General features: G+C 41.0%; 1 gene segment (V, D, J or C); it reads left to right on the top strand.

The window, feature by feature from the left end:
• The first annotated feature begins 4,932 nt into the window (after window positions 1-4,932).
• Window positions 4,933-5,393, top strand: LOC103751389. The segment is given in 2 exon segments: window positions 4,933-4,978; window positions 5,059-5,393. Coding segments are annotated over 2 exon segments (381 nt in total).
• Window positions 5,394-21,227: the final 15,834 nt, after the last annotated feature.

Genomic DNA, 21,227 nt, shown 5'->3' with positions numbered 1-21,227 from the left:
GATTAACAACAATCCCTAACTCCAGTTGCAGGAGATCTAGTACACTTTTCTGACCTCTGCAGGCATTGCTTGACATATGTGTCCCTTTCTTAAATGCAGACAAGGCACTCAACACATAAAATAAAAATAATAAATGAAATATTTTAAAAAGAAATCAATGGCTGTTTCTGGAAGAGGAATAATCATTTTTTAAACCATACCTCAAGAGAGAGCCCTACACCAAACAGTATTTGTGCAGCAGAAATTGGACTTGAAGGACTTAAAAAAGAGAGGATGCAAATTGCGTGGGTTGGGAGAAAAGTGTGGATTTTGGAGGAGTTGGGGGAGCTGGAAAATTATGGTAAAAATCCATTGCTGGGAAATCTCAAAAAATTAAAAAATACACACACACAAAACAAACATATACATATAAGTATATTTTATATATCAGCTATTCCGCATTGCTTAATAATGCTACTTCTAGAAGTGATGAATTATTCAACAAAATCCCAGTACCAGTTGTGAGATACCACTTTTAAATTGATGGTCAGGTAGGTCCCACAGTTTTCCCAAACATTACAGGCCCTTGGCATTGCCCTCATTTCCTACCAGAACTAGAAGACAAGATCCTATCACTAAAGACATCACACTCCTAGGTTGAAAGTTACTAAGAAGTGATGATAAAATGAGCTGAAAACCCCATTCCTCCTGGTTTCTTTCATAATACTAGTAGGCCTTGAGCTCTGCAGGCCACTAGGGGAGAAAAGGCATCAGTAGGCTTACCCAGCTGTGATCTCCAGCAACAACAGGACCATCCCACCAGGCAACATTACCCACTGTTTAATAGAGGCATAACTGTTATGGAGCAGCCAACATCAATTTCCTCTGTCCAATGAATGGGGATGAGTGTAGAGATTCTTGGCTGCTGAAGGTGTGAGAATAAAGGATGTTTGAGTTCTCAGCCCTCAAGAGGAAATTTATACCACTCCCTCTAAGGCACGAGAATATTGTAGAATGTAGAGCTGGAAGATACAGAGACACACTGCAAAATGCTAACCAATCATGGATTGTGGAGGGACTCATGGAGCCCAAACCCTCCCTTTTTAATGTCTTCTGATGGACTCTGGGTGATGGGACTATTATCTTCAAGTATGTGCCCACTATGAGTCCCCTAGGCTCCACTGCAAAGTCCTGTACACAAGGTTACCCAAAGAGGCCATGGGTAAACTCAATGGGCCATAAAGAAAAACATGAACATCAGAGAGACAGAGTGAAGAGGGTGGTTCACAGGGGTAAGAGGGAGATAAGATAGGGTGGGGTGAGTCACTAAAATGTATTTTATACATATATGAAATTGTCAAAAATTTAAAAAGTAATACAAATCCAAATAAACAAATAAATATAAATTTTAAAGTATTTTATCCTTTCATTCAGAATTCTGAGCCTGTTGAACTTGAATTCCCTTGCTATGATCAGGTTCTCAGTTCCCTTGCTCTCTGGTATTGTGGTTGAAACCCTGGGTAGTAAGTACTGCCTGCAGAATGTGAAGAAACGGCATTCCTCATCACAGGAGGCCTGTGGGTCCAGAGTTCTTGGTTCTTGCTGGGTGGAGATTGCTCCTAGCTCTTGGGAGGTGATTCCCCGTCCCATTGTACACCTATGAAATTTGGCCACATTAGAGGAAAGAAAATAATGTCTGTAAAAGTGTGGAGCTGTCACTGAAAATTCCACTCAGCAGGTCCATTTACACATTCAGAGTCAGTTCAGTATGCAGCTAAGCTCTGAGGACACTGCCTTGCATCACTGTGCTGGAGACACAGAGATCTGACTTTACTGTAACTTCAGAAGAAACCAACTATTGGGTGTGTTCTCAGGACCAGCAGGGGTTGCTGTGGATCCACCGATGTCTAGGAAAGGAAATATAAGGGGTGCATATAAAAATTGGGTGTGTGATGAAAAGGGTGGATCTGGGAGCTAATGGGAGAGGTGGAGGATTAAAAGAACTTGTATGAAATTCTCAAAGAATTAATAAAAATAAACAAACTTGACAGTGAGGTACTATTGAGATTCCAAGGTTTCCTTTTCTAACCTCCTATGATCTTTAGAGAGCATTTAACATATATGATGCAGTTACTCTCTCGGGTCTCTAAGTTTAAGCTCAGTCAACATTCTTTGTTAAATACTGATTCACATGTTTTATTTTTATTTAGTATGTAAGGAAAGTATAGAAAGGACAAACATTAATACTATGTCCACAAGAATACTATAAAATTACATAAGGTGTCAATCATCATCCTCACTATCGTTTTCATGATCATCTGTAAATGAATATGATGATTTTTCTCCACTTGAATGAGGGATTTTTCTCAGGCTGGAATATGAGTTTTTGTCTTTGGTGCTCGGTTCTTGATATTTTATCCACAAAGTTGAGCACATGCAGCTCTTCTGCTTGGTGGCTCTTGGAGACCCTACTTTTAGCTTACCACCATGGGGAACCATGACTCAGGGGACCAGGGGAAGCTGGACATAAACTTATAATCCTTTATTATTTATCTTTATGCCTTTATTATATTATATATTTCAATCATTTGTATATATTATTCTCTAATATTACAATATTTTTAGTCAGGTAAATAATACCAAGCTTAGAAGATGGTACCTATAATTAGGAACAATGATTAGACAAACCTGAATTAATTTCAGACTCTCTCTGCACATAGCCAGGATCCTGAATGTAGAGAAGAGAGGGCAGCCTCACACCTATACAAAACCACTGTCCCTCACTTGTGAATTTGGACAGTGTTCCAAATGATAACATCCTGGATGTCAAGGTCACTTCCATAGGCTAACATTCCTCTGAACTTCATATGGGATAAGCTTCATCACTGTCTGGTCTTGTGAGTAAGGAATGAGAGTCCTTCAACCTGGTTGGGTCCTGGGATATAGGCATAGCATCCATCCCAGGGTTCAGATTCACTTCCAGAACTTTCCATTAACTGAGAAGGAATAAGCTATTCAGTGTTAAACTACTGGAATTTAAGCTTAATGTGATGCAGTTTCAACCAGTAATGGACAAATGACATTTAGAATACATGAGACTAGATGGTGCTTCTGACACAGGTATTGCATGGCATATAAAAATGATTTTAATTGTTTCTCCAGCCAGTGCAAATCCGGAAGACTATTACACATGTCATAAACATGTAACACGCATGGTGCCATCATTTAAAATCCAGGTGACCGTATTCCCAATGGATGAACTGGTATTTCATTTGCTCAACAGTTCTTCCCTTTCCTGGGTTTTCCCCTCACATATCAATTTGAACAACAGTGTATCCCCAGTCATGCTTTTAGGAGTGTATTTAAATGAACACCAACTTCAATATATCTGTGATCTGTAATTCTGAAAGTTATGAAACATAATTCAGTGAAAGAGCCCCAGTGAATGAAAAAAATTGCTCTAAATTACAGTAACATTTCCTAAAGTTTGAGACCTCATTGGCATGGTGCCTAACATCTGAATTTATATGTTTGTTATATTAAATTTATATATGAAATAAATGTCATTACATTTTTGCCATTTATTTTACCTTATATTTTGGTATAGTTTCTTTTTCTCAATGTATATTTATTTATTAAATTTTTGTGCATTTCACATAATACATGATCTATAAGTAAACCATAGATTGAAATTCAATGTAATATTTGCAACTTTCAGGGAAATAACCAAGGTCTTAGAGCACTTCTTATATAATCCCTAACCCGGAGTTTCATTCAATTCCTCAGCTGATACTCAGCATTATGGGCTTGGTTTCTCTTTCCTTTAGTGCTACAACTTTGTGGGAATGTGAGTTTTCATGGTTTTGATGCATCTTGATACCCATTATATTTCAAGTTTTGCATGTGAAGATGTTTTATTCATGAAAATGACTTGATTGTATTTGTTATAGCTTTCTTTAATGAAATCAATTCTCTCAAACTTCTTTTCATATCATATTTTGAAATATATTTATACCAAACAAGTGAAGTTATAAGTTGCCTAGGATTAGGGAACTCATATTTCTAAGACCCACAAATGAATGTTGATGAAGATGAGGACTATCAGAGATGCACTTGAACATCTGAGAGCGATGGAGAGAATCCTCATGCCCTATGGGCTGTGACTATTGGTGTCATCCGCCCTCTGTGCTCTCCTTCAAAGTGTTCTTCACCTGGGGAATTGAGCAAATGTAATAACAAGACTGTACTTCCTGTTTGTGTTTTCTACTGTTGCTTTTAAAATTTCCAGAAATGGCTGGTAGTATAACAATGAAGCCACTAACCATCAGACAAATACGGTTCAGAATAAAGCAAGATAAGAAATTATCAGGATTAGTAAAGCCAGCAAAATATGACTAATTCCATGCAATCATAGGGCTCATAATGTCCAGCCTGCAGGTGGCACATACCCTAACATTAAGTAAGAACTCTACAAACTTTGTACCTTTTTCAGTGAGAAAAATATGTACTAACGGGACTCATAAGAAGCCACATTCTGGTCTCAGGTAGAGAACATCATGAAGCCAGGAAGAACACCACCTCTCTGAGCTTTCCACATTCCCTCCAGGCACAAAATGCAAGGTGATGTTACTGGATGAGTGAACATAGACAACACCCTGCATGCCAGAGTGAGGGTCTATCAACCTTGCTAAATGCCCACAGAACTCATCATAGAATTGTGTAATATGTCTCTTGGTCTTACAATATTGACCCATACCAACGGGAAACAGAAATGAAGTCGCCAAATGGCTCCTGAGCCATCCAACCCCGACTGGCTCCTTTTGAGTCCTGGGGCACAAGGAGTCACCATCTATGTCAGCACCTGGTTTGGAAATGCAAATTTCCCCAGCTCCACCCATACTTGGGTTGAAAAGCCAAGCAAGGCTGGGCCTGGGTGCTGACTGGTGTGCAGCTATGGACAGGCTTCCTTCCTTCCTCCTGCTGCTGACCATCCCTCCATGTGAGTGCCAAGGATCCCTGAGGGAGGAAATCTCCTGTCCTTGAACTGAGCCCTCATCACTTGCTTGTGTTTCTCCACAGGTGTGCTGTCACAGATCACCCTGAAGGAGTCTGGTCCTGGGCTGCTGCAGCCATTTCAGTCTCTCAAGCTCACCTGTTCCTTCTCTGGATTTTCTCTGAGCACTTCTGGAATAGGTGTGGGCTGGATCCGTCAGCCCCCAGGGAAGGCTCTGGAATGGTTGGCACACATTTGGTGGGATGATGATAAGAATTACAGCCCATCACTGAAGAGCCGACTCACAATTTCCAAGGACACCTCCAAAAACCAGGTGTTCCTCACCTTGACCAGTGTGAACCCTGAGGATACTGCCACATACTACTGTGCTCGGAGGGCACAGAGATACAGCCTTGGGTGATGACAATACATATTCTCAGGATGGGTATCAATCAGTTCTGCTCCCTCCTACTTAACAGGAAAGTGGGGGGCATTCATCTTCCTAATAGCCTCTGTGGTTTCCTGTTTACCCTGGGCCTCCTCAGAGTCCTAGCTTCCTGTTTCACATCATAGTTCTCTTGATAGTTGTTCCTGAATAAGAGTCTGCCTTCCCTTTTATAAATATGAAAGACTGGCTTCAGATCACCGCCTTTAGCATATTTGCTCTTTGCAGGTCAAACCCTGGGACGACGACGTGAAAAGTGATGGAAGACCTTTCTAAGAAGTCATCAGCATGGAGAGAAAGGAAGAAGCCCACCTCATCTACTCTTTTGTACTTATGTTTTAACATCCCACCCGATAATCTCCAGTTACACAACCCAGTGAAGCCACAATTTTGTCTAAATTCCAGCTATGCTACATCCTGGAGACTATTTTCTGAAAGGCATTGACTTTGTTCACACCACAGTGGAACACTTGTTTTTCTTGGTTTTCCTGCTGACGGTTCCCAGCTATGAGTGCTCCATAGATGCAGATTGTAAAATACTGGGCTGCTGTTCTGAGCATGACTCACTGTGGTTATTTGTCTTCAGGTATTCCTTCGCAGCTACAGATGTAGGATGTGCAAACTTGCCTAGTGAAGCCCTCACAGATCTTATGCCTCACTTACTGCTTCTGGTTACTCCATCACCAGTGGTGGTTCATAGAATTGGGTATATAAGCTTCCAGTTTAAAATCTGGAGTGCCTAGAGCATATCTGTATATATGAAGAGACTAACTACATCTTATCCATCAAGAGTGGAATCATTATGAAAATAGACACATCTAAGAACCAGTTTGCCCTGGATCTGAGCTCCATGAGTACCTAGGACACGGTGGTGACTAAGTATTACTGTGTGAGAGACACAGTGGTGGGACTTCAGTGTGAGCCCAGACCCAATATCCCCATAGGTGACAGAATGCCTGGAGTGCAGAAGGCATGCAAGGCAAAACTAGCCCTGGGTTTCAGCCCAGATGCAGTTGTAGGAAGAAGTGACTAGGCCACCTATGGGCTCAGAGCTTTCTTCCCTGCTCAGCATCTCAGCTGCCAGGAGAAACATCATGTCCATTCCTTGGCTTTGTGTCTGTTTTCTCACATCCTCAGTGTGACAGTAGAGTGACTAGTAGCTTCAGATTTCAGATGAGGATGGGGAGCAGGAACTTTGGCTTCACCTACTTCCCTTTCCATAAAATAGTATGTAAAGGATTCTCAGCTTCCTTCAAATGGTCTATGAGTTTAATTGCATGAATTCACAATTTGTATGTGCAACATTCATGGACACTAGGATCATTTAGAGTGTGGCATCTTAGAATATAATTAAGGGCAAAATTTTCCATAAAGTTTAGAAGCCAACCAAATGAATCATGTCTTTATGGACAGATGAGAGAATTGTACACCAGACCAGACCGTGCCTGCTTCCTTTTCTCTCTTTTCTTTCACACAAGTAAAATTCCAAGTGGGGAACCACCAAGATCATTTGCTGGGACCAGGCTACTCCCATATTGTGTAAAACAGTGGCTTTCCAGGCTGTGCTGTCCCTAGGAGACTCCATTTCAGCTGCTGATTTTTTACCTCATTTTGAGGGAGAAGGATGATTACAGCCCCTGGGCTGAACAAGCACTGCATTTTTCAGGCATCACCCAGGCAGCCCAGGCTGAAAAATTGCATATTTCTGGAAGTAGGAAGGGATCCAACCTATAAGTTTATTGGGGTGAATTGGACTATATGGGCCCATGGGTGTATTAAAATCATGTCAAAGAATCCAGATCCAAAACCTTAAAACTTAGAACCAAGCGATTCAGAAAATAGAAAGCTGCATGTGTGGTCTGTGAGCACAAGTAACATAGGTGGAGAATAGAATGGGTTCTAACTAGCCCTGTTCTTCCATTCCCAATGTCATGAGATAGTACAAGCACCAGACCCCATTAATGACAGATTCACCATACCCATAGACTATTCCAGGAACATGCAGGACGTACAAGGGGGCAGCTTGAGCTGAGTATTACTATCATCCACTACTGTATCAGAAACACAGTGGGGAGTCATCAAAGTAAACCAAAAAGTAAACCTCCTTGCAGGGTGCTCACTGTCTGTGCTGCCTTCCCATCTAACCGCTCTCTCAGAAAACCTCTCTAGATTTATGATATATACTAGCCTCTAGTGTTAAAATGTGTAAAAATGTGTCCCTAGTGTTAAAAATGTAATATCCAGTCAGAAATGAAAATGAAGAATCTCATTATTTGAGAAGAAACGACTGTTACCATCACCAGAATCCAATCCTAAAGAAACTCGGGAGATCCTGTGACTTGTTCTCATGTCCCCCAGTCCACTTTGTTCCATGAATAAAAACGACTTATGGATTTTGTGGTCTGTGATGAATTATGTTAATTGTCCACTTGACAGGCTTTATAATCACTTAGGAAATGTCTTTGAGAGATTAGTTATATTATCTGTGCTTCTGGGAGTTCTTGTGAGGGAACTTCCAGATTATCTTAATTGAATTAGGAAGACCCAGCCTAAATATGGGAGGTACTATTGGGGGTGGACTGAATGAAAAGCAGATAGTGAGTTAAGAGCAAACACTCATCTCTCTCTGCTACTAGGACGTGAATACAACATGAATAGCTGCATATATCTCCTGCCACCTTGACTTCATCACTATGATGGGCAGTACCTATGAACTGGGAACAAAAATAAACCCTTCCATCCAAGTACTAACCAAGCTCAGTCCTGTTTAGTTTCCAAGTTCAGATGAGAATGGGTGTGTTCAGGGTGAAAAATAATGCTTAGGTAGTTTTAAATAGCTGAGAGAATCATAGTAGTCCAACAACCTAATGATAAATTATACATACACTATCTCTACATGGGTCCATGTGTATAGTTAAGGCTACATAACAAGAAACAATACCAGACAGGAGAAAATTTCCTTTGCATTGTTGGCCAGGGTAATCCAAGAGACTCCCAAAATTACTCCAACTATTACCACAGCCTTTGATGGCCTCCCAGAACTTAAATGTAATACCCTACTGCTGAAGACTGAACATACTTTGGACATAGGATTTGGAGCAATAGAGCTGCAACTGACCTGAACCACTTCCTCTGAAGGCTAGCTCTCATGGCTTTGGAGAACGCTATGAAGGTGCCAAGAGAAAACATCAATCAACGGTCCAACACCAGCTTCAAGACCAAATAACTACATCAATGGCCAGCACAGCATACGTCACTGGAGTAGCAGTGGCAGTTTTATCTTGGGGGTGATCAAGAGCTACCTAATTGGACTAAAAGCCAACTCAGTGGGAGGAAACTCAAGTGTGGTACTGTAAACATAACCAAATACATGTAGTTGGAGTGGTCATACTTGTTAGAGAAAACTCCAAGACTGTCACGTGATTTCTAGACTAATGTGATTTCTTAGTATGTGCAAAATATGTATCCTTATATTTACAGCCGAATATCCCAGTCACCACTCATCAAATAAACTCATTTTTCAGCAACTGGACACTATTACCACTTACCACAACTGTTCATACACAAATATTGTCTATGAATTGCCCAGGCCTAAGTGACATGTCTACAATGCAACCTCTATACCTAAGGCTCATGGAACATAGAACAGTGGTGAAGAAGACACTAATGAATCTCTCAGATCTCATTAATGGCGCTCCCTTATGCCGTAGAGGGTCAGGAACACAAAAGGTCACCAATGGCCAAAGAGGAGAGGTCAAGTCTGTTGAATGCTGGTCCTTGGACAGGACTAATTTATTAAACTTCACCCACCCAAGGCTCAGGGACCACTGAAAATGAAGAGGTGGAAAGATTGTAAAAGCCAGGGAAGAGGTACATGGCCATATCAAAACAGAGTCCTAAAACCTCCTGGGAACATGCTCATATCTTTGTATGACAATGGTGTCAGCATACACAAATCTCATACAAACTCAGGCAGACAAAAACCCAATATATAACTGGGAAAATGAACAGCAAACCCCAATCTTATCCGAAGAAATATTGGCAAATGATTGCTCCTAGGTGAAGAAGAGCTGGTTTCCTTATGACAAGGGAATCTCAATAGGCTGACTAGACCTCAGTGGACAGATTTGTACTGGGGAACATCTGGGGACACTGACTTGACACAGTGGGCTTAACAGGGATGACAGAGTATGGGCTCCAGTTTGGGGGTGGTATGAGAGGGTGCCAGTGGGGACAGGGTATAAAGATGAGATATTCTGTATGAAATACACAGAAATTCAATAAAATCAAATTAAATAAAAAACCCTTCCTTCTTATGCTGATTTTGCTATATATTTTTTGTCTCTGCAGCATAGGAAGTAAATAATACAGAAAACTGGTACCAGTAACTGGGACAGCTGCCATGATAAGCCTGAACATGTGGCTTAGGAATCTGGAAATGATTTCCTGAAGGAATGTGGAAGAGTTTAGTACTTTGGACTAGAAAATCATAAGGATACTGTGAACTGAGCATAGTGCACCACTCGGGTGGAGCGTGGAGATTGCTGAGATGAATGTGAACATTGTAGGCCTGGCTCTTGAGAAGGAAATGTATTCTCTATCAGGAACTTAGCTGTTGACCAGTGTTGTGATATTCTGGAAATGTATGTGATTATATCCTGTGCATGCAAAGAGAACTTGAGTAAAGTTGAATTCAAAGGTTATGAATTACTTTGTTTGGTGGAAGGAATTTCAAGATACTCATCAAGTGTTACATCTATTTATCAAAGACTATAGTGAAATAGAGTAAAAATTTAGACACAAGGTCATAAAAATACAGTTTATTGAGGAAACAAGCTTGAACATGTGAAAAGCTGAAGCTAAAGTGAGTGTAGAAAAGTGTGTGCTTGTTAAAAAGAAACCCCCTACCATACTCAAAAGGAAAAGTGCTGAGGCCAAGACCACACCCCTTAAAGCTTCCAGTTTACAGAAGTACAAACGGTTGAAAATAGATATCCTGAGTTTAAGTTGATTTTATTAGGATTTTTTTCAGCAATGTCGAAAGTTACTAATACATTCGCTGAACTAAGTCCCACTACAGTCATGGCACTCAGGTCCACTGAGGTTGTGTCCTCTATGGCCTTGATCCTAGAGGATCAGAACACTCCTCTTCTCTAGCACAGGAAAACGTTTAGTGAAACAAAATGGACATCATTCATCTGGGCATAAGGTGGCCAGTGTGACATGGGCATAAACTTACATTAGACTACACAGTGTGTAATGAGTTATGATTTCACCTCCTCTAACTATGGTTTTGGAGAGACTACAGACTGTACACACCATTGTGCTGTGAGCTGTGTCAGACAGTGTCCTTACCTCTCTGATTCTTATCCTGATGCCACCACACAGTGACTGTCACTTGGAACTGAGTTCTGGGTTCTACTCTTGGTTTTTCTGTTTGTTTTTTATTGATTGTTTGTTTGTTTGTTTGTTTTTTACTCTTTTAGGCCCTGGAACCTCTCTCCAATGCTCTCCTTGTGGCTCTCTCCTTTGTTGCTCATGTTGCTGTGAAGGACAAAATGCTTCTTTGATTTTTCCCTCATCACATCATTATCAGAAATGAATGTGTTTAACTTACTGAACAGTTAACTGTATGTGACTGGACTGTTCTAAGCCCAGGCCCCACCTCCTTCCCAGGCTCTATGGGGCGGGGGGGGGCCTAGCACATTAGGGGGCAGGGCTAAGGACAGCTGTGAATACACTCTGGGAAGGAGAGTTAGGCTAGCTGCCGGGAGTGAAGCATGCGTGAGGTCCATTCAGAGTGGGGAGCAGGAGGGGACCCAGCCTGTGCAGACCCGTGCCAACTCTGCGGGACCAGTCGGCATGCCCTGACGCGAGGTGAGGCAGACCCTGGGGTGAGATGGCGAGTGGGCACGGTGCAGCACCAGGCATGGAGGTATGAGGAACCATTTCTTTGTAAATCAACCCCTCTCCTCCCAAATGTATAAACTATGCAAAATCCAGATAAAAATGTGTTATGCCGGCTAGTTGATCTGTGTCAGGACCTCCAAACCTGATAGAGTGAGGGCGGATCAGAGAGTGAGAAGGGAAACATTTAGTGCAACACTGCATAAACCACATAAGTACCCAAAGGACAAAAAAAATGAAAATGTTCAAAATATTCAGCTATCATGAATCACAAATTCAAATATAACATTCCAATGTCCTTATCTCTTCTGGTGTTGATTCACAGAACATCATCAAAAATGTAGGTCAGGCCACTGAGATAACTTCTCCAAGAGCCTTTTTCTTAGACACATTATAACTCCATTTATCTTTCCAAATTTGGTGTTTCATCGAGAAAAGAAATATCACTAACATTCCCCAAGAATACTCAGAACTACCCTAGACGCTGCCTTCTCTAAGGCCTCCACTCCAGAACTCACTTGATACACAACAGGCACTCACTCTGTTTCTCTGACAAAGAAGCCCAGGCTGGATTCCCAGGTGTCCCCTTTCAGTGATCATCAATGAGCACAGAGCAGTCAATATGAAGTTGGGACTCAGGTGTGTTTGCCTTGATACTGTTTTCAAAGTTAATTTGTGGAGAAGAAGAGATACTGAGTGTATAAGTAGACATGAATGAGTGGGAAGTGGACCTGTGTGACAGATTCCTTTCCAGGGTTCACCATGTTTGCAGTTGGTCAGGGTGAAGTTCAGCTGAAGAATTCTGGGAGAGTCCAAGATCTATTAGAATTAAAACTGATAGTTCCATGACAGAATATGCTGCATGTGTGAAAAGCAGATTCATCATCTCAAGATATGATGGAAAGCATTGCCTACATGCAGATAAAGTCTGAGAACTGAGGACACTGCCACGTATTCCTGTGCTAGAGACACAGTGGGTGGAGCAAATTTCCCTGTGTGTGCACTTATTGCCAGTAGGAGGAGCTCAGTTCAAACTTAATGCAGAATTGGCCCATAGCAGGTGCTGTGGGGTGGTTGAAGAGGCTTAGAGTCAGTGTGTGGTGCGTCCTTATAAAACCACTCCCGGAGGACCTTCTTCTCAGGAGGATTCCATGCTTAAGAGTATAGTCTAGGAGTCAGAAATATCTTGTATAAAACATCCGATTTTCATATGAACAGAATGCCAGTGTGACAAAAGGAGTAGAACTGTCTCTGCCTTATTCACCAAGGTCAGATCTGAGGAAGGTCCTGGAGACAAGATGAATTTTTATCCAGAATCATAAAGGCTGAATCTTTTGTCAGATTCCGGAAATTAAGGCAGTTTCTGACATGTGTATTAGAGCAAGTAAGTACTCTATATTGAGACTGGTGACCAGTATTTATTAACAGGCTTCAAGTCTTTCCTCCTTTGGGGGTAACTTGTGTACTATAGACATAGATTCAACCTCTCAGGCACTTTTCTTGAGGGACTATATATTTCTACAGTCAATTATATTTTTAAATATTGTTATTACTTATTTGAGAATTTCATACAATGAATTTGATGACATTTATCCACTCCCCCATCTCCTCCCTGATCTACCCCTCTCACCTTCCATGTCTGCCCAATTTCATGTTCTTTATTTTTTCCCTGACCTTCAATTTGTGTTGCCCAATCACTCTTCAGTGTTCATCCTGCCCTGGAACATAGTCAATCTACCAGGAGTCATAACCCCAAAGAAGATGGATTCATTCTCTTCCAGAAGCTATGAAATACCAGTAACCTCTCAGCAAAAGGTGAATCTTCATGACCACCTCCCAGTCTGTGCTGGTATTAGGTTTGGCTTGACCTTGAGTAGGTCTTGTCCATGAATTCACAGTTGCTTTTTGTTTATATATGCGACTGCTTTTTTGTTTAGAAAGCACTGTTTTCTTGTAGACATTCACCACATCTGGATCTTAATATCTGCCATCCCCTATTCCATGAAGCTCTCTGAGCCTTGGAGGAGGAGTGTGATTTATATGTTCTATTTTGGACTGATAATTCTGCAGTGTCTTATTTCTGCACATTGCCTAGTTTTGTGTCTCTGTGTTGATTTCATTCTATTGCAAGAACATTTTTTGATGAGGATTTAGAGATGCACTGATATGTAGGCATAACACTACAAAGTCATTAAGAGTTGGCTAGTAGTTCTCCCTTAGAGCCTGTGACCTATTATTAGTCACAGGTTCTTGGGGCCTGATATCAGTCCCAGGTTTGGGTTCCATCTCTTAGAGTGGGCCTTAAATCTGATCAGAGGGTTCTTGATTACTCCTGTAACATTTGTACCACTATTGCACTAGTGGGAATATCTTGCCAGCCAGTTGGTGTTCTTAAACAGCATTTTCTCCTTCTTTCTGAGTAAAGGAAGCATTTTGTGTATCTTTCTTCTTACTAACAGAGCAGGTTAGGTCTTTCTCAGGGTGTATATCTGCAGACACATGGAGACAGCTGAGGACTTTCTTCATTCCCATTGTATAGGATACCTTATGTTCTGTGTGCAAGAAGAGATTTAGGGATGGAAAATGGGCAGTATCAGCCTGGTGATAAAATGACAGAGATTTATCTACATTTTACATCACAGGCTATAGAAACTGAGAAGGACCAATTCATAACAGGCAGTGCCTCTGCTCCTTCAGAGATCTGTGATAGCTTTGGGTATTTGCAAAAGGTTTTGTTAAAGATAAATGCAAGATGATGACTAGGCAAGAATTCCTGTGGTGAGTATAGTCAAAATCTGCTCTCAATGTAATATGCAAATACATGATGCTGGCAGAATATTGTATAATAGAGCTATTGATGTATTCTTGAAGTCTGGCTGAAATATATCATTAGTTATTTGTCTTTTCACAAATTTCTTCAGTAATATAATATCCCCTAAGTTTGAACATCTGAAATGACAGAATTTTCTCCTTTGTGAAGGCTTACTGCTGTTCTTTTCCCTGTATGCAACAGAGCATGGTAGTAAGATTTGTCATTGACTGACACATGTGTCTGTACATACTAGTTTTTTGAGATGGGATTTCCCTATAGCTCCAGTAGGATTCTAGCACCCACAACAAAAGATATGATTATGTGGTTTGTGGCAAATAGTGAAATCTTCACAAAGTGCAGTTTTGTACTTACATTTTCCAAAGTACACATCACTGAATGTCTCCTATACTGAGAGTTTGTCCCTGATAATAATGTGCCCAGGAAGCCATCATGAGACTCTGAGAATCAGAGTGGAAGCAATGGTATCATGCAGGGACCCAGGGTGATTGCCTGGGCAATCAGATTTCCATGGTCTCAGCAGTGCCCCAAGTGCAGGAGCAGAGATGCCAGAAGTCACTTCCTGTAAGCTCTGGGCTTTGTCTCCATGCCCAGTGTTCAAAGAATCCTGCAAGTTGGTGAAACTTGCACTCGTTAGACTTCCTGTGACAACTGAAAGCTTGCTCACTCAATCACACAGAGTGCAAAGCTCTGACGTGTATGCACAATTCTTCATGTGCTCATTTCTTCTGCCTCATGTCTCAGCTCCTACTCCTGTTTCATTTGTTGTCCTACAGTCAACTCCATCACGACTGAGCCAAGTCCACCTTACAGCTCAGATATTAGAGCCACAAAACTTCTACAGGACTTCACCACTGTCTCTATTCTGTTCATAATTCTGCTTCAGATGAATTCTGTACAGATGTGCCATAATCATTCAGTGATGGATTTTTAATATTTTATTTATTATTTTTATGTTTTGTGTGTATTTCATGCATGTGTGCAAGTATATCATTGCCATGCAATGCCCATGGCGGTCAGACAAGGGGGTAGGAGGCCCTGCAGCTGGAGCTACAGACAGTTGTTAGTCACCATGTGGTTGCTGAGGACTAACCTGGGTCCTCTGAAAGACCATCCAGGGCTCTTAACCACTTAGCCATTTCAGCCCCAATTACAGATCTTTATGTCTCATCAGAGGCACTGACGGAAAAGGGTCAAAAGTGGGAAGTAATTCACATAACATCCCACTAATTCTGTGTATTCCCAAACAGTTCAGAACATAACAAATTTGTATTTGAAAGAGCAAATGTAAGGGTTACTCACCAGATTCCAAAATTGCAAATTCTGTGAAGTTGCCCAGAATAGATTTTCTGTGATGCCATCTCTTCTCATTTGTCCAGTGATGTTGTCAGTTACAATACTTCAAGTAATAAGTACAGACGATATACTTTCTTTGAAGAATTTCCCTCTGTTTTGACATTTTAAAAATATTTAGTAACAATCTTCATCTGTTGAAAAACCAGCTTCTTGAATGAGGGGTGAAAGGTACACTTGTCTGTGATGTGAGAATGTGATATAGAATAAAGTATGAAATTACATTGGTCTAGGAATGTGGCAAAAGTGGTTTTTTTTCTCTAGGATCTCTAATCTCTATTGCCATGTTTATTTGGCTTTGTTTATAGTACCACGCCTGAGTTCTCTCCCATTGAACAGGTAGTAATTCCAATTAGACAGCTGTTGATAACCCCTAGGATGGATCAAAGAGCCAGCACTGCACCAATAGACGTAGTTTTCTAGGCCAGACATTGTTGTCCATTAGGCTTTGCAGCTGGTTCAGACCATTGATTGGTTTTCTCCCTTGACGGCTTGTATAATATCCTCTGATATCATTAGAGTTAGTGTTCAATGAGGAGAATTCCTGGTCACTTCCAGCTCAATTACTTCAAGCCCTGTGTCCATAGCAAGGCCTGTCTTCATTACTGTGTTCTTAAGTTCAAATTTTGGGAAGCAATCAAGAGCTATGAAAAGAGACTTGTTATTTTGGGAGTATTTTAGAATACCCTGACAACTCAAAAGGAGGTTTCTCTTGACTGGTACTGTGATTCTTGTTATATAGGCTTCAGCTATACACCTGCACTCAAATATTTATGGTATCTGAAATTTTCAATAGGGCTTTGAGCTAGAACATTCACCACTGGTTTGTCATAGCATTGCTTATCTCTCCTCTCAGTCCCCCTCTATAACATCCCCTTCCCCCTTCCCAGTTAAAGTACCCCATGTTTCCCCATTTCTCCCTTAATAAGAACTATGTCCTATTATCGCCTTCTCTGGATCTCCTTCACTTTTATCCATCCCCATGGTTCTTTCCATTTTCTTGGCTCCTGTGATTACATCTGGATATAGATTCACATCTAGACATTTGGAGCTAAGATTCACAAATGAGAGAGAACGTGTGCTATTGTTTTCTGAGTCTGTGTTACTCCATTGAGTATAACAATTTCTATTTCCATCCATTTATTGCAGAGTTACATAGCTGATCAAACATAGAATAAGTGTTTGTTATATTCTTAAACCTGACTGGCACATCGTCAGTGTCCCCTTGACACAAGTATGAATGCATTTCTCAACTTTTACAAGAGAAGTTTCCTTATGCAGCAGATGGTGATTAACACAGAAAACCACAAGTGACCACAGAGGCCACAGAGTGCTTATCCTTGAGTAGAAAATCTATTTTAAACCTTTGCATCCCATGGCACAGAGATCATTGGGGAAGTATAAAGATTGTAAAAGTCAGAGGTGTGTGGATGACCACAAGGAAACACAGTCTTCTAGACTTCACCCAATTAGAGGTAATGGGAATTGAAGGACCCATGCAGAGGACTCGCATGTACTGAAGGACTGCCTGCTGTGGTCAGGGTCAATCAGTGAGGTAGGTCACAGACACAGGACTGTCAGCTGAAGAATGTTCAGCATTTGACCTTGGGAGAAGACTGTTGTCCAGCTCCACCTATGAGGCTGCAGTAACTATCAATGAAACCATGAGGCAGGTGCATGTTTGAGGATATGCAGGGCAAGCCAAGCCTCAGGCCTTTGGAGAGTGATATCGAAAGTGTGAAGACACAGGCACCAGGTACTACAGTGCAAAGCTCAGCCACCTTGGTAAAGCGGTCTGAGATATTTGGTCATAGGATATTGATTACAAGATTTAGTTCAGTGGGCATTAGGGGCCTATGGTGTATGCAAATATCTCAGGGCCTTTAAAATAGAAACCCAAAGCTTCCCTAAACACTGAGCAAGGGTGTTGTCCCATCAGTCTCACAGGACCACAGAGTCCCAATCCCATACAACATGGAATAGGTGTGGAGGCTCCTATTCCTTTTGGTAGCTACCCCAGGTAAGACCCATGAGCCTAGAGCTAAGGAGGGAACTGGCACAGCTCCATGTCTCCTGACTTCCCTGTACTCTGCCAACAGGTGACCATGACCAGGTCAAATTGGTACAGTTTGGGACTGAGCTGAATCAGCCTGGACAGTCAGTGATGATCTCCTGCAAGGCTTCTGGGTACACATTTACTGACTACAAAATGCAGTGGATGAAGTAGTCAGAAGGAAAGGGTTTACAGTGGTGGGCTGGATTAACACCTTCACTGAGAACCCAACTTATGCTGAGAACTTCAAAGGACTTTTTGTCTTCTCCATGGACGTCTCTATCAGCACTACATATCTGCAGTTCAGCAGTCTGAAGTCTGAGGACTTGGCTGCGTATTACTGTGTAAGGCACAATGTGAAAACCATATACCGAGGATGTCAGAAACCCTGGGAGAAGATGACCCTGTTGGGTTCAGACATAAACAGGGAATGTATCTGCAGTCAGTCTTTGACAAAGGGTTTTGAGTTTAGAATTGAGAAAGGTGGGAAGTTTTGGGATCCTACAGAGAATATTCTCAGTGGTGTCTTGAAAGTTGAGTTTGCTGAAAAGGAGAGGGGCCACCATTGGCATCTTTAATTTGTGATAGATCATATTGTATTAGATGAACTTGGTAGAGAGTCACTAGCTCTCTGCAAACTAACATGAGATCATGTCTTAGAAGAAGGGCATTTGCCTCCATTGAATTCTCTCAGAGGAGATAAACAGCACCATGGTCTGTCTGCAGAGCTAAAATGGGCAGAGGAATGAAGAACATGACTCTGCTGGGGATGTTAGCACACCGAGCAGGCACTGGAGAAGGCAAACATTCATACTAACATGCATCTGGCATGTGTCTGTGCTGGTGCAACACCGTAGACAGGGATATTTATAAATGTAGCATGAATAAGGTCAATGCAATAAAAGTTACTAAAAACCACAAAGGAAATATGTATTTGCAGAAACATTAGTGGAAAACAGTTTAGGAGCAAAGTCTAATTAAAATTAGAAAGTAACTTTATTGGAAATGCTCACTGAAGCAAAGTTGGAAGGAACACAGGAGCTAAAGTGGAATCTGAGGCTCTGCTATTAATTTGCAGCTGAAATACTGAGAGGAGAGACATTGCTTCCGGAGCCACACTTTCCAGAACTCAAATCAGGGCCTGGCTTCATCTTCATTGCATATTTCTGATTGTAATCAATAACTGCTGATTTTCTTCTGGACTTGATAGCCATAGTGTATTATATAGGATATGTCCATCTTTTTGTGTTCAGTATTATTTCAGTTTTTACATTTTATTCTGATGCAAAATTAACTGATGGTAAAGAATTATCTTCCTCCTGCTTTGATTTTCTTTTTATGGATATATCTGTTAAGTTTATGAGCACATCATACAGTATATTTTAATCATACTTAGATGCCCTACCCCACCCATCCCTCCACAAAGCCCCCTCTCACTGTATTTCATGTATTCTCTCATATATGTTAAGGCCTACCCCAACAAGCATTTATATTCAGATGTTTCTCCTCCACTGGAGTCTAGTCAGCCTATCTAAAGTAACACAATTAAAAAAAGAACTCCCCTCACCTAGGAGTAATAAGCTGCAAATAATTCTTTGGCTAAGGTTTGGCCTGCTGCCCATTTCCCCACTTCTAAGTTTGGTCTTACTGTCTGATTGAGTCACCATGGTTCTTGTGCATGCTGTCACCACTGTTGCAAGATCATATAAGCAATGTCCCAGAGGTGTGAAAGTCTCTGTTTCCTTGTGTTAATGCACCAAGCTCTTGTAATCCCCCCTCTTCTTCCACAATGGTCCCTGAGCCATGGGTAGGTAAACTTTAATGTAGTACTCCTATCGAGGGACATACACACTGTAGTCTCTTGTTCTCTACACTTTGGCAAGTTGTGGCCTTCTGTCTGCATTGTACTCTGTTGCAAGAACATGCTTCACTGTTGAGAGTTGAGGGATATATTAGTATTCTCTCTATCCCATTTCACAATGTTCCATGAGCCTTAGGTGTAGTGATAGCAATGTAGGTATGTCACATTAGGTTTGGCATCTGTCAGACATATATTCTGTGAGTGACAGTTGTGAAATTCTGTAATAGCCCCCATCTGTTGGAAATAAAATTAAAAATAAACCTTCATTGATGAGTGGTTTGTGGTATATTGCTATATAAGGAAATGGTGCTAAGGTCTACAAATATTTTTTCTAAATCTGTTGCTTCCCATGGTAGAGCAGTTTCTAGTTCCATCTATTTGCATGTGAATTTCATGATTTCGTCTTTCTTACCACTGAGTAGAACTCCATTGTGTAAATGTAGCATATTTTCATTATTCATTTGTCAGTTGAGGAAACAGTCAGTTTTTTTCTTCATTTTTTAGCTATGGGAAAAAGAGCAGCAACAAACATGGGTGTACAGGTATGACTACAGTAGGATGAGTGCTTGGGGTATATACCAAGGAGGGGTATAACCAGATCATTCAGTAGAATTATTTTTAGTTTTCTAAGTTTCTTCACTCTGCTTTCTGTACTGGTTGCACGACTTTGCAACCCCACCAGGCGTGAATGAGCATCACCCTCTCTCCACATTCCAGCATTTGATGTCTTTTGAATTCTTGTTCATTCCCATTAAAATAAGGAACTAGACAGGGCTGCCCACTGTCTCCACTCCTGTTCAATGTAGTGCTTGAAACTCTTGCAAGAGCAATAAGACAAGAGAAGGAAATTAAAGGAGTACTAATTGTAAAAAAGAGGTCAAATTATCCCTTCAGTAAACTGGCAGGATACAATATTAACATACAAAAACCAGTAGCCTTTCTATATACCAATAAAAAGCAATCATAAAAAGCACTAGAGGAAATCTTCCCATTCTCAGTAGCCTCAAAAAATATTTAGGAATGAACCTAACTGAAGACATTGAAGATCTCTACAATGAAAATTTCAAAACTCTAAAGAAAGACATAGAGGAAGACACTAGGAGATGGAAAGACCTACCATGCTCATGGACTGGTAGAATCAATATTGTCAAAATGACCATCTTACCAAAAGCAATTTATAGATTCAATGCAATCCCAGTCAAAATACCCAGGACATTCTTCACAGAGCTTGATAAAAATCATCCTAAAATTCATACAGAATCACAAAAGACCCAGGATAGCCAAAACAATCTTGGGCAAAAAGAACAATGCTGGGGGGATCATCATATCAGTTCTCAGATTATATTACAGAGCTACAGTCATAAAAACAGCATGGTACTGGCACAAAAAAGGACAAAAATGGACATATAGATCAATGGAACACAATAGAAGTCCCAAACATGACTTCATATAATTACAGCCACCTGATATTCGACAAAAGTGCTCAGAACACACAATGGAGGAAAGATAGTGTCTTCAACAAATAGTTCGGGCAAAACTGCATCTGAACCTGCAGAATAACGAAACTTGACCCTTATCTTTCACCCTGCACATAAGCCAACTCCAAATGGATCAAAGACCTCAACATAAAACCTGAAACTCAGAAACTGCTAGAAGAAAACATAGGCAGCACCCTCCAAGATAGAGGGGTAAGAAAGGACACTCTAAATGTGACACTAGCTTCTCAGGCACTAAGATCAACTATCAGTAAGTGGGACCTCATTAAATTGCAAAGTTTCTGTACAGCAAAAGAACCAAGGAAAGGAA

Source organism: Nannospalax galili, unplaced genomic scaffold (assembly GCF_000622305.1).
Source record: "Nannospalax galili isolate Female #2095 unplaced genomic scaffold, S.galili_v1.0 scaffold130, whole genome shotgun sequence".
NCBI classification, from domain to species: domain Eukaryota; kingdom Metazoa; phylum Chordata; class Mammalia; order Rodentia; family Spalacidae; genus Nannospalax; species Nannospalax galili.
This window is presented reverse-complemented; position numbering and strand designations above follow the sequence as displayed.